Source organism: Cyrtonyx montezumae, unplaced genomic scaffold, assembly GCF_038088225.1.
Source record: "Cyrtonyx montezumae isolate F1298 unplaced genomic scaffold, pur_monq_1.0 scaffold_16, whole genome shotgun sequence".
Lineage (NCBI taxonomy): Eukaryota > Metazoa > Chordata > Aves > Galliformes > Odontophoridae > Cyrtonyx > Cyrtonyx montezumae.
In genome coordinates this window covers 9,372,354-9,386,469 of record NW_027071892.1, presented here as the reverse complement: position 1 = coordinate 9,386,469, position 14,116 = coordinate 9,372,354, and the positions used below count along the sequence as shown (strand labels likewise).

Below are 14,116 nucleotides of genomic sequence, written 5' to 3'. Positions count from 1 at the left end.
TCTGGAAACAGAGATATAGACAATGGCAACTGCTAGAGACTTCCAATCGCCCTGGCAGTTTGCTCAGGTATAAGGTAATGATTTCAAGACTATTGTGTTATTTGAAGGTGTCTTGTGACACCCATGAAACAAAAACATCTGAGTTCTTTCTTCCCTAAAAAACCAGCCTGAGCATACCTGGGTATTCATAGATGTGTGACACATTGTGCTCAATTATAACCTCGTGGACACTAGGATCAGGAACAAGGAAAGACTTGTTGTAGGGAGGTGTGAACTGGTATGTCTCCTGGATACCATCTCCAAAATCCCACCTGGAGAAACAGACAGACTGTGTTGCACTATACCACAACAGCCCCAAGCCTGAGTCTTTCAGGCACTAGGCTGGGGTTAAAAAAAAACAAAAACATAGGAAGTGTAATGCCAAATATCAAAGAAGTAGCTATACCAATGCTGCAGAACCATGGCTGTTGGAGGAGCACAGCACTGCTAAAAAGAAGAGATAGTGAATATTGAAGCAACATTGAAATCCTTTAAAAGAAAATTATTTCAGGCTTCAATTACAGGTCTCAAACAGTGTGACTGAATCAGATTTCCAGGGACTACCTAGACAGCAGAGGAAGAAAGGGACACTTGAAATCAACTGTCCCAGAGAGAAGAAAGACCACAGGCAAGGCTGGTAAGCCAGGCACAGCAAGATCCTACGTTCAGGCAACTTGCAAAGGACTCACAGGAATACAGCATCCACAGCTGAATCAACCTGAACTCTTGCTGTAAACTCCACGGTGCTGTTTTGAGGGAGGACCGGCAGGACGCCCAGCACAGTCAGGTTCTTCATCTTATTCATCATCTCCACCGTGACATTGTAGTTGACTGTAAAGTTACTGACGTGGTTGGAGGCGGTGAGCTGGGGAGGACAGTGGGACAAAGAACGCACTTGGAATCTCCTTGCCATGATGCCCTCTCCTCAGAGTGGGGCTTCATTGTGTGGAAGAGATCCCCCCAGGCAGGCACCAGGTTAGGTCAGAGAAGAGTAGCCTGTGGGACAGGGAGGCAGAAGCAATAGCCTGAAAGGCTCTGGAAAGCAGCACAGACTGGAAGGTCACCTATCTCGCAAAGCCACTTCTTGCTAGGCCCACACCTTTGATGCTATACTAGTCCAAGGAAGGACTTGTCAGCACAGTGCAGCACGCAGAAAATTAGTGCAAGCGTGCCTTCAGAGCTAGGGCTGGTGTCTATCCAGCCACTAGTCATCCTGCAAATGTATTAAGCAGCCTTTAGCCAGACAAAGACTCTGCATGGCAGTACATAGCAAGAACCAGAAAGGTGTTCTGGCCAGGGGTAAACTCCTGTTCCACAAGAGATACTTTCCTCTGTCCAGACTTTTTGCTCTATCCTTCTTCTGGTGCTCCTGACTGCGCTAGAAGAAAGCAGACGGGACAGAGACCAGAAGAGCTTGTGGCAGAAGCTCTGTCCTGGCTATGAAAATCTTACATTTAAATTCTATCCCTGCCTGGTTCCGAACGCACATCTCCTGTGTGCCAAAGCAGTGGGCAGCACCCTGCTGTGGGACTCACTGCCTCATTCTTGCTGGGAAGAAAAAAGGACAGATGTTCCACGACCAGAAGGGAGAACATGGAGAAAAAAGGAGAAGGTAAAGAAAGACAGAGAAGTCAGCAGGAAAGGAAGCCATAAGAAACTCACTATGTGCATTTGCAAGGAACGGCAGATTAGCTTGTTAGGAGCACAGTGAAAATCTCCTCAGCTCAACTGCAGCACATGGCATGGACTGCACTAGCTCCTGAATGGGGCAGGCTGTCTGCAGAAAGCTCTGCTGCCTTCTCTCCCTACTCCTTTTCCTGCTTAGCTTGTGAAATGGAAACCCAGGATTAAGGTGGTATTATGGTATTTCGGCTTACCGAAAGCTTGTACACAGCTGGGCTTTGGTAGATAACGTTGAAGACAACATTGTAAAAAGTGAAAGATGGTTTATCATCTACCGTCCATCGGAAAGTCACATCTGACCCGGCTTCCATCACAGGGACATAGCTCTGAAAGGCATGAGGACATTTTATACTAGTGCAAGGGAAAAGCATGCACAGTGCTTCCCAGATCTCCAGATGGACTGGAGAAGGAGCAGAGCCAGACTGGGAGGCATCACACACCCATAAGACAGTGCTCTCAGAGCGTGACACAGGTGCAGGATCACCTGTGACTTTGCACTGACAGAGCAATGCAGATCCTGACTCCATAAACCCAACAGCAAAGCTGGGAACACAAGCCATATTTCCTGCTCTCACATCCAAGTGCTCTGTTTTTGGGGTCAGGTCTCTTTCTTGCTAAAAAAAACAAACTTTCTGAGATCTTTGTAGAAATAACTCAGCTTTACCTACACCTGCAAACTCAGTCTCTGCCCCTCGTCCACGGATGCTTCCTGATTCAAAGGCTGAAATGGTTGCATTGCGCTGGGCAGGGTAAGTTCTCTAATCCTACAGTACCTCTTGAGCAGGGAGCGTGAGACTAACAGGCATTGCAGGCACAGAATTCTGCCATAAGCAGCCAGAAACTGAATGCAGTGCTTCACAGATAATGATGGGCAGTTTTTAAACAGGTTCTCAGGGCTTGGCTGTAGCTCTGGGGACAAGGGATTTGAGGGGAAAAAACAGACTGAAGACATCAGAGCAAGTCCAAGCCTCTGATGGATGGATGAAATGTGTCTATAGCTTCTGTGAGCTGGTGTAAGGATTTAGTAGAGGAAATCAAAATGCCTAAAGGAATAAACTATTTTGACAGGTCAAAACAAGGTAAGCACTGGCCTCTGATAAACCCATCAATTTTCCAATCAAATCCCTGTGAAAATGAAAAGCTAGTATTGCCTTCGCAGGAAGCGCTGCCTTACCTCTGAGGGAATTCAAGTGAGCGTACAGCTGAGCTGCTTCCCTGCCAGAGAGCATGAGTGGTTTTTGCCACATGCACGTACCAGAGCAGTGCTGACTGCATGGCTCACGAGCCAGCGCTTAGCAGCAAGCAGTGCTACGCCCTGACCCCGTGTGGAACACAGCCCTAGTCCTCCTCTTGAGTCAAACCCACACCACCAGCAGTAGAGGCTAAAAATCATTAAGTAAAAGCAGCACTGACTACTCACCACTCGTGTATTTAGCAGGACTCTGCTCTCAGGGTCAGGGGTGGCCCTCAGCCCACGGATAGGCTGTTCCACTTTTACTGTGATGGTGATGTTCTGGGAGCTGATGGCATTCTCTGCAACAAGTATGTGGGTACTTGGCCCCTCCTTGAGGCCACTCAGGCTGACCACAGCAAACCAGGTGTCATTGTTCTCCCTGGCACAGTCTGATGTCAGTGGTGCAATAGAGAGTGGGCAGGCCCCTTCGAAGGGGAAGGTGTGGTTGTCTCCCAGCCAGCGAGCTGTTGCATTCACCCCCGAAGAGATTTTGACCACCAGGGTGACGTGGTTGGATGGTACGTACACCTTGCCACCTTGAGGAACCGGGTGGACAACACGCAGGCCTGACACCCAGGAAGTGACCCAAAAATTGCACGACAGATTGGCACTGAAGATCCCGTTGTCCACACTGGCTCTGACTGTGTAAAGTCCTGGATGTGCTAGTCCTGCATTCTTGGGGCTGATCACTGGGACCAGCTGCTCCTTGGCATAGCGAACTCGGAGAGAGCAAACAGTGTTATGGATCCAGGTGGCACTGATGGAGCCAGAAGGGAGCCCAAGTGTCCAATCTGAAGAGTTTGTACTAAAAAAACTGGTTCTGAAAGGCGATGTGGTACTCGGTTGGCACTGGAGGAATGAGCCCAAGCCTGCACTGTGCTGGATACTCAAGACATCCTTGGCCCTCACAAAAATATCTTCTTTGCTGAACGTGACCTGCAGGGAGAGAAGACATTTTTGGTTTGCTGCGTGAACATCAGAGCACTCAGCACCCAACTCTTGCCTGGGCAAAGCTGGATTTACTGCCATGAGCAAACTCACAGAAAAACCACAGATCCATACACTGCATGCAGAAACATTTCAACACTCTGCTGTTCTCCTTGGCTACTCTGAACCAAATATTCTAACATGGAAGTCAGCTTTATGCTCTATCTCCACTTCTCAAGTGCAATGGGAATAGCCCAAAGCATCCACACAGCCTTTTGACTAACTGTACTATTGTGGTGGTGTTACCACAGCTCACAGAGAGGAAGACAGAAAGTGGTGGCATGAGCTCTGTGCCAGACCTGCCAAGTATTCCCTGGGTGAGCCATTTCATATGAATGGACTTTAGCTTCTCCATCTGCAGACGGGGGGCAATTCTTAATTTGCCCAGAGCACTCAGAGAAAACTGCCACACCTATTCACTAGTTACAGCAGCTAATAAGAACTGACCAGATAAGGGGAAGAAGGGCCAGCTGGTATTGTAAAGAGAAATTCCTTGACGAGTTCATAGCTGATCTGGCTTCCATTGTGCTGAGAGGACGCAGGAATTGGGCTGCTGGCAAAAGAACTGTTGGCACACTCTGTCGTGTTGCAGCAGTTGTTTACTGATGAGCACAAATTAGTCAAATGACACCACTGGAAGCCAGGAGGACATTCAACTACAGTATAGTTCCCATCATCCTGTGACGTAGGAAATGGTTCTGTAGCATTTTGCCCCTGCTGGTACTCTGGAAGAGGTGAAGAGAAAGCAAAGATTACCATTTTAACAGGCAATACTTCCAGTGCAATTCTACTTAGCTTCACCATATTCTTTTCCCTGTGACTGATGTTGACTCCACTCTGTAAAAGCTGCAGTGCATTCTGGTGCTACACAAGTCAAAAGAGAGAGAGAGAAATTTCACAAAGGCACAAAGACTGTTAAAAACAAAGTTAGTCTCTTTTCCAGGGAGAATGCGCCAATTTGCAATCTAAAAGAGATCTATGTTCAAGTGAAAGCTAGTCCAAGCAAAAGCAGAGCTGGCTTTGACACTGAAAACACATTAAATAACTCTTCTTAAATTAATGTTTCCATGTTTAAGTATCAGTTTTTCAGTGTCAAAAGATACCCTTTTGTAACCAGCCAACTATATGGCTACAGCAAAAAATCCGCAGCAAAATTAAATGTTGCCAAAATTGCAAGTATTGAGCTGTTGTACAAGGAATAAAAGGCTTATTAGATCATCTCATCCATCAGGAACAAATAGACTCAAGAAAATATTCTTCTTCGTTAACCTGTGGGGCCAGATGGACCAGAACACATTCCCTTCAGACATATCATGTCTTCCCAAAGCATAGAAGTACAGCTCAGAAGGTTAATTTCCTTCTACACACATTTCAAACACTCATTATTCTTGATGCATGGAGACAGGTAACAATGCCATATTGGCACTGTTACTACTTGGGATCCTCGTGGGGAAGAAGTATCATTCCTAAGTTGCAGCTGCTGGTCAGCTTAAACTAAACAGAGAAACACAAGACCCTGTACTTCTATAACTACCACCTCTGAATTTGATATCTGGTTCAAATATTCTAAGTCAGAAACGGTGGACAAATGTGCCCAAAACTGTTGTCACACAAAGGTTCAGGAGAGCAAGAGTGGCTAATTAGTGACAACCACAAAGAAAACTGGATATACCCCAGGGCTTCTGAAGAAGAAAAGTGCTCCCGTTTTAAGATTTCGGTCACAGAAGCAATAGGAGAGGAGACACTTCCAGCAATGCAGTCATCTGGCAGCCAAGGGGAGTTTGTCCCTCTGTACCATCCCTGTCACAGGCACAGGTCAAGAATTTGCAGTCCTCATTGTTAAACCACCACTAACCAGACTTTCATAACTGATGAAGAGCCATTATTTGGTTCCTCAGCTCTTGATTGGTCATGAACCATTGGCCATTCACAGGTCATTGCTCCTCTAGGACCACCTCTCCATCCAGAATTCTCTTCTTCAGCTGTTCTGGTTGGCTCCAACAGAGCTGCTTTGATCTCTGGCTTTGATCCATGCAGTTGGGGCTCTGTCCCCTTCTAAACTGCCAGGTTGATGTGAAGTTCACCCACTCAATTTCTCCCCCTGTTCAGTTCTCCAGGACACCTACTTCTAAAAAGCAACCCCAGTCTGTCCAACTACACCCACAAATTTTGCACTTGAGACTCCACAAAACACAGAACCAAATCTCTAATCCTTTAAGGCTTCAAAGCTTCTGCTTTGAAGACAGAGAGCCACATGAAAGCCACATACACATTCCCTTGGGGTATCTGCTCTAACAATACCAAAAGTGTTTAGAAGAGACGTCTCACCTTTTCCATCTATTGGTCTATGCACCTGAAACCTCACTTGAATGGGCTGAGGCAGCTCTTGTGTCACAAACTCCAGGGCAGACAAATATCCCTCGTGCCTGAATGCCAGCTCAGGGAACACCATCACCTGCAAAGCAAAACAAAACTCTCTCACCTACCTGCATCTTCCTGGACTCTTTCTGCAGCAGTAGGATGATCAAGCCCTGCTTACCTCCCCAGCTTGCAGTGGAGATGACAGCACATCTTCTATCATGTTTTTTGCAGCCACGTGTGTGTCAAACACAGGGTCTCCCACAAAGAAGTTTTCAGCATTTAAGATAACTCCTGTTTGCAAAGGAAGTATTTGAAGAAAGCCCATGAGAATCATTAGGGCCTGAAGCTATCTCCCCCCATGATGCTTATGTTTGTTCATACCACACAAGAGAGGTGTTAGCAGGGCTAGGACCACTAAAAAATCTGTAACTAGAACTTTACTAGAGAAGCAACTACTGTAATGCTGCAAATAGCATCCTCTTACAGGTATAAGCAGCAACTTTACTAGTAGGAGCTCTGTCAATACTTCCTCCTTCCAACACCCCACAAACTGCTTTTGAATGCACTCCCCATACCCCCTGTCCCCCTCGTGGGAAATATGACCAGGCCCAGCTGGTTTCCATCACTGGCAAACAGCTCTGGTTCCATCACAGCCAGGTCAGGCTCTGGAGACTGAGCACAACCAGCTGATGCTGTTCCTCCCACCAGGGCCAGTGGGCTCTCTTCCCAGATCTGACTTCTCCTTCTTACCTAAATCACATCCTGTATTCACTGTTCTTCCCACTTCTCCATCTTTCTCCTGACATCCCCCTGCTGCATTAGAGTTTTCTGGAAGGTGAGAATGTATTTTCCAGTCATTCCACTCACCATACACCTTGCTGCACTGGGGAGGTGGCTGCCCAAGATGCAGGAACTGACTCTTCACCTGACATCCTCTCTGAAACAGCGTCCTCAAAACAGTGCAAAGGACCAACACCTGCCCAGTCTATCTCTGGAAACAGCCTTTGTACCTCACTGGGCAGGGCCAGATGAGGAAAGTAGGTTGATGCTGACCAACAAGTTAACAGATGCTGATTTATCTCTTTCAGCCTTAGTTTAGTGGATCAAAACTGACCCTTTGTTTTAAACCCCACTTAACTTCTATTTCTACTCTGCCAAACCAGATTTGGGATGCTGTATACACTTGCACACCATATTATATACCATTTAAAAGCTCACATAATAATCTTCGAGGCTCTACAGCCTCTTAAATCACAATACCCCAGCAACTGACTACAAATAACACAGAAAGACAATAGAAGTCAGCATGGCAGTTACCACAGCCTTAGACCTATGCAGCAATAGACCCCTCAAACAACACCAGAGCTCCACATCAAAGCTTCACTCCTTTCTCCACTTATCTTTATGGCAAAGATTGGGGTGGGCCAAATTCTTCACAATGGGAATATTGTGGTTGCTGCTGGTCCCACTTGACCTGGGGCAACGGTTTGGACAGCCCTCTCTCACAGACCTATTTTTCCTTGGCACATACCAACAGACCTGCCTGGCCATGATGCCAGCTGAGAGTAGGAGAGAAGCAGAGCCCACCTCTTGGCTTGTACTCGCACACATAGCTGTGCTTGGCCATGCACAGGTCTGTGTTACACTGGCCTGTTGGGCCCATCCGGACACAGTGATCAGCATTGGATGGATGGGGTTCTCCTGGAAGCCAGTTCTGACAGCTCTCTATATTAAATCCTTCGCCTCTTTGCTGTGCTCCAGTGCTTGCAAAATCATTGAATCCAATCCAGACATCAAGGCTCCTTCAAAAAAAGAAATAATAAAAAAAAGGGGGGTGGATTTCAGGAAATTATGAGTATTAGAAAGATCTGGGACAGATGCCATCTATGGTTCCCTATGAGAATAATAATCTTAACAACGGCTCCATTTGTGTGTCACACACTGCATTTAAAGGAGCCTTTTAGTTACTAAAGGATTTTTTAATACATTTTGCCACCAGATGGTACACCATCCCTCTTTCTACAAACTGATCAGATCTCTTATCTGCAGGTTACAGAAAGCCAGCTGCCCTCTGATGTACTGAGAGGAGAGCTAAACCAAAAGGATCTGGAGAGAGCCATCAATGTCAGCACTACAGTATACTACAGTGGAACAGAGCTGGGAAGGAGAAAGAGCTCACGGGGATCCCTGCACAGCTGATTCAGACCCTTGAAAATCTCTGGTCTATAGGTCGAGTCTGCCCAGAGGGATGGGGCTGGAAGGGCTGGCAGCAGCTCTCTGTAGCTGAGCAAACACAGTGTAACATGGCTAAGCAGGATTATCTGCAAATTAAGTATCTACAGGTTGACTTCAAACTCAGATCCTGTTAGAAGAGTGGATTGTTGAAATAGCCTGCCTGCATTAGAGTTTAAACGACCTCCTCAGGCGTTTTTAAGCCCATACTGTCATGACTTAAGAGGAATATTGTGATTCTAATAAACTGTCTGAAGAAACCTGCATCTTTCAGAAAGCTTTTGTTTCGCTTCTGGAGACCTGTGGAATTTGCCACTGGCCGATTCTCCACTGCAAGTGAAACTAGCACCTGGGCAAGATTAAACTTCAGATGGTGCCAGTTACAGGAGCTCCTGTTCAACCTGGGGGACCTTCCATGCCGATGCTAGGAGATAACAAACTCCTCAGTCACCACTGAAAGGCAGAAATGCAGCAGGGAAAGCAGCAGTGGCCAAAGCTCTGCAGCAAAAAGAACCCCATATACAAGAGAAACTGCCAGGATCATTTTAGGAAAATGACATGTCCCTTCCACAGCTGGAAACTGGCTGAAACCCAGCAGAGATTCTGGTGGAAAGTGCTGAGTGGTCTTTCATAGCCACAAACAGCCTGGACAACTGTTTCTAATCGCGCCCAGCAGAAAGTGAGGCATTTGTTCCACATTAACTTCTGGGGAGAACAGCCTCAGTATGCAACCTCCAGAACCCCCTACTTCTTCCCCATGTTCTGTCCTGCACGCTTTCTGCATTGCCTTACCCCTCTGCTCCAATGCACACACGGCCTGGTACAGCTGCTCAGCAAGGAGCACACAAGGGAGACAACTGGTGTCTCTCTACCACTAGGTTCATGCCAGATGAAATGATTAATGAGGTCATGCTGAAAAATGACAACGAAAATAGCTGTTCTGTGAATCAGTAGTTTTCATTGCAAATAAGATTAAAAAATAAATAACCGCTGTGCTCTGCTCCCGAACCACTGGCAGAGGATTAGGGAGAATGGCCTAGGAAACCGCCTGCTTGCTGCCATCAGTAAAACCCAATAGAGTTTTTCCTTTTCTAATTCCAGCTATGATCTAAGCACAAGTCATAAGGAAAAAAAAAAAAAAAAAAAGGAAAAGGCTGGCAGGATTGCTTCCCATCCTTGCCCCGTGGGTTGGCACATTACTTTGCAGAGAAGAACAAGGGGGCTCAATGGAGAGGGCAACACCCTGCTCTGAAGGAAGATGTGGGTGTCCCTCTGGGGAAGGAACAAGCTGCCTTCCTTGGGGCAGTAGGATAAGAACGAAGTCTGAGGAGGCCTGAAAGGGGAGAGGAGCTCCCTGCACTGCCTCCAAGGGGAAAGTGGGTCTCTTAGAGGGGTGTGGACTGAAGTACTCTGCTTCTGGAGGAGGAGAAGGGACCAGTTCAACACGTACTGCTCCTGGGGAAGTCACCAAGCGATAGAGAAAAGAGAGCGGTCCTTGTGGCGCGTGCTCTAATGGGAAACAGACTTCTGCTGCTGTCATTTTCCCACAAGAAACTATGGATGCTTCATGTTCCAAAAACCCACGGCTCACTTGATTTGTCTTTTATCACCAGGGAAATCGCATCCTGGAACCATCTCATTCATGTTTATCTGAATGGATTAATAAAATAAATAGATGAAATAAAGGGGACTGAGGAAGAGAACAATGTGGGGCAGCAGCTGGGAAACAGCTTGGGCGGCTCGTTCTCCTCTGAGGTCTCATGATTTCCTTGTGCTGCACTCCATCAAAAGCCTTGCACGCAACGCCTGATAAATCAGCGCACTGAGTGGCCAGGACAGACTCCTCCAGAACAGGGATCACATTTGTGATCTCAACATGGAGCCCAGAGCAAAGGGAACAAGGCAATGACACTTGGGGAGAAGGGCTGTCAGCTCTCTATCAGGCCCATTCAAAGACAATGTCACACACAGCTACTCCTTTCATGTGCTTTCTGGGTCACATTTATTATCTGGCCATCTCCAACATCTGCACGTGGGAGCGCTGACAAAAGCTTGTCAGGCTCTACTAGCTCTCCTGTTCATTTTCTCCACATGCTGTCTGGTTGCAGAAAGGGCACTTGGAGAGGTCCATATAACTAAAGGCTGACACTTTTTGCATTGTTTTTTTATAAAGCCCAAGTCCTGACGTGTAACGGATGTTTCTGGAGCCAGAGAGGAGCACTGCTCCTTCTCAAGATGCAAAAGGAGAGGGGAAGTGGTCTGGGCTTCAGGCTGCAGTCGTGTGTCCAGGAGGATGTGAGATTCCCAGGCAGGATTACAGCACTGGCTTGTGCTCGGCAAGAGCAGCTGCTGGATGTCACAGTGTCCCATACCAGATGACCCAGCTGTGACTCTGCTGACCAAGGGAGCTGGTTATAAGGTCACTTTCCAGTCCTGCTTGGCAGCTGAGCACCCTGCAGACACCAGCACCTGTCTCTCCACTGACCAGGTTGAGTCTGCAAATAGTGCTGGACCCCTGGGTGGAATGTCTGCTCAGCCCAGCTCTTCCTGATCTTGACCCTGCACTCTGTCTCAGTTCAGGGGCACCCAAAGGCACAAACACAGTCTGCCAGGTGCCCACCAGCAGCAATCCCACAGACTCCAGTTTTGACTCCCCGTCTTTCTGCCCCTTTCATCTTCTTTCCTCCACAGCCTCTAAGCAAAGGAGTTAAGCACAGCAAAGGCTCAAGTTTGCCAGTTCCTCCTTTTTGCTCACAACCTTGTCCTGTGCTGTACCGCACTCAGCTTGGACCCACGTGTCCTTCCAGCCTGACTGGCTGCAGAGAGCTGCTTGCTGCTGGGCTCTTCCTTCTTCAGGCCCCATTCTAGGAGCAGGTAAATCTTAACACTCACTCAAATCTTAACCCTCATTCCCCTCACTTACCTGATGACATGAGTGACCAGGAAGCTCTGGATCTCGGGGCTGCTCACAAAAGCCAGCTCTCCATTGCCATGCTCCTGGCAGTGCTGCTGGGCCTCCAGCCACTCAGCCTTCTCCACCACCAGCTGATAGCAGTGATTGTTGCCCGGGAAGACCAAGCCATCGTGGGGACACATGGGGTGAACTGCTGCATGAGGTAAAAAAACATAAGCATGATGCCCTCCTTATGGGCCCATACATTTCAGTCTCAGGAGCAAGGCTCCCAATCTCTCAATGCTGCTAAATCCCATTCACTGCTGAGCTGCACTGTTGGTACAGCACAGTACAGAGCACAATACAAAGCACTGCCTGGTCAGCATAGGCAAAGCACAGGAGTGAAAAAGCACCCAAAGGAGTCATCCCTTCCTCCTCACTTGGAAGAAACAGAGAGGGTAGCTCCAGGACCCTGTGACACCCCCTCCTCTGCCCAGCACCCACTGGCCTCCTAGACAACCGTGCTTACCTCTGCCCAGCTCTCCAGACTCTGCTGTGATTCCATATAACACTGTGAGGCCAGTGCCACCTCTGTTGCGGATCCTTATATCCAGGCTCTCATTTGTCTTGATCAAGGAAGGACACAGCAGTTCTAACTGTTGGGGTGACGCCACCACCTCAATTTCTGCCTGCACATATGAGACTTTGGTACCCACAAAGAGAGTGGCGGTGACATTGTACTGCCCAGGTAAGACAAACGTGTGGACAGCTACATTTCCAGTGGTGTTGAGAACCTCTGTTTCGTCCCCAAACTCCCACATTAAAGTGCTGACAGCAATTGGAATACTGACATTGAAGAGCACAGCCTGGTGTAGGCCATACCGGGGCTTGAGTCCTATGAAAGACACAGACAGCTGTGCTTGGAAGGGAAAGTGGATGAGGGATGGGCCACCACAGGCCTGCCCAGATGAATGCTCAGTGCAAAACAGCAAACAACTGGAAGAAGAGTTTGGTTCGTGGGCAGTACCACACAGACATTGCCCCTGGGGGCTGAAACCTCCATATTCCTGGTCTTCAGCATAACAGAGGGCACTGCAGGTCTCCTCAGTGAGGTTCCCAGGGTGAGAAGATGTGAAGAGGATGACAAGTTCAGCCTCACCCGTGTGGTTGCTTGTCAGGCATGTGACATATTGAGCTCCTGCAGGACAGAACAGAAGATTCTCTTGCAAACAGACACTGAAGCCATGGCTCGATGTGACAAAGAGACACCACCCAGGACACACCACAGGACAAAGAGCTGCTTTGAGCTACCTCCAAAGGAGCCCAAAGGGGTGTGCACCAACTAAGACTAGGGGAAAATGTTGGCCTTTGGTTGTACTATGGCTTGGGCTGGTGCAGCATATTTCACTTCCAGTAACAAACTCGTAACCAAACACAGCTGGGTAAGCAGCACAGTAGGGTATGGGGGAAATGCCCCAGGCCCATGCTGGAGTGGGCAGACACAGCAACCACCTTCCACCGTGCAGACAGCCAAGAGCTTCCCACCTACTGGCAAGCAAAACATGCTGCTAAAAAGGAGGGCAATGCTGCACAGTCTGAGTGGTGCAGAAGGATGCACGTATATAATGTGTACAGATGGTACAGATGTACAGAAACAATGTGTACCTGGCTGCAGGGAGCACAAATGCATGCATGCATGGTCATGCAGGCATGCACTATGATGGCAGTCACAACAACGCCCTTCTCAGAGCAACAGCTTGTCCCCTGCAGTCTGTTTTTCCCCCACCAGCTCGTGAGGGGTGGGACACCATCCTGCCCCGAACACATACACATGGATGCTGCAGCATGCACAGCCACAGCCCAGCTGGGACGGCCTAGCCTCCTGTCCAGCTCTGCCCACGCAGACCAGTCACAGTTGCTTGTGTGTTTCTGCTTGTTGCTACAACATTTCCCCCCAAACATCTCAACAGCCCTGGCCTTGCGTGATCTTCCCATATCGAATCCATCCAACTGTCCGGCCTTGCTCCATGGCCTTCCCGCAAATGCTAAGTCACTTTTCTTAACAATAGTCCCTTGTGAGGAGAACCATGACATGGGAACCATCTTCAACACCAGCCTAGATGTATTCCTTAGCTCCCAGCATGTTAGGAACAACTGTCAGTAGCTGGCAGGCTCTCCCCAGCCTATCCTCATTACTCTGAGCTACTCCAGAAAACAGCCTTACATTATTGTTTCCACACTAGCCTGGGGTATGTGAAGAGGAGAACATCTAACTATCAAGGGGAATGACAGCAGCAGCGAGTCCTGCAGCAGGTAAGCAGTGTACTGCTGTGGTGCTGGGCTGCTGGGTGATGTGTGAGGAAAGCAGAATAGCTACCTGCTAGGCTTGGGCTTTTGAGGAATGTTGCCCTTCGCTGGGCAGCTCAGTTGGCTCCCACCAGTTCCCATTCCTTGCATCAATGGAGATGACTGATGCTGTTTGAGGAGCACTCCACCTTTGATGGGGATTCAGTTTTTTTCAGGGCTGCTCCTCCCCACCTGCCTAGTAACTAGCACCCCGTGTTTGTGCTGAATAAGGCAGGCAGAAACATGCACCAGGAGATGGTGACAGCCTGCAGATCAGGGCAGTTTATATGACACCCTTGACATGGAGTGCTGTCATCTGCAGAGATCCAAATTATGTCCTC

General features: G+C 48.2%; 1 protein-coding gene across 4 annotated transcripts in view; it reads right to left on the bottom strand.

Moving 5' to 3' along the window:
- Positions 1-14,116, bottom strand: part of PKD1 (polycystin 1, transient receptor potential channel interacting) — an 81,603-nt gene that overhangs the window by 32,005 nt on the left and 35,482 nt on the right. For 3 of the 4 annotated variants that reach the window (XM_065732716.1, XM_065732713.1, XM_065732715.1), the window contains 10 exons: positions 11,959-12,627; positions 11,460-11,643; positions 7,892-8,106; positions 6,483-6,595; positions 6,272-6,398; positions 4,391-4,668; positions 3,143-3,892; positions 1,917-2,048; positions 729-904; positions 178-311 (listed from right to left, as the gene is read on the bottom strand). In XM_065732716.1, the coding sequence (XP_065588788.1) occupies positions 178-311; positions 729-904; positions 1,917-2,048; positions 3,143-3,892; positions 4,391-4,668; positions 6,272-6,398; positions 6,483-6,595; positions 7,892-8,106; positions 11,460-11,643; positions 11,959-12,627 (2,778 nt within the window). The remainder of the gene's footprint in view (positions 1-177; positions 312-728; positions 905-1,916; positions 2,049-3,142; positions 3,893-4,390; positions 4,669-6,271; positions 6,399-6,482; positions 6,596-7,891; positions 8,107-11,459; positions 11,644-11,958; positions 12,628-14,116) is intronic. The other variant, XM_065732714.1, reaches the window with a different exon arrangement.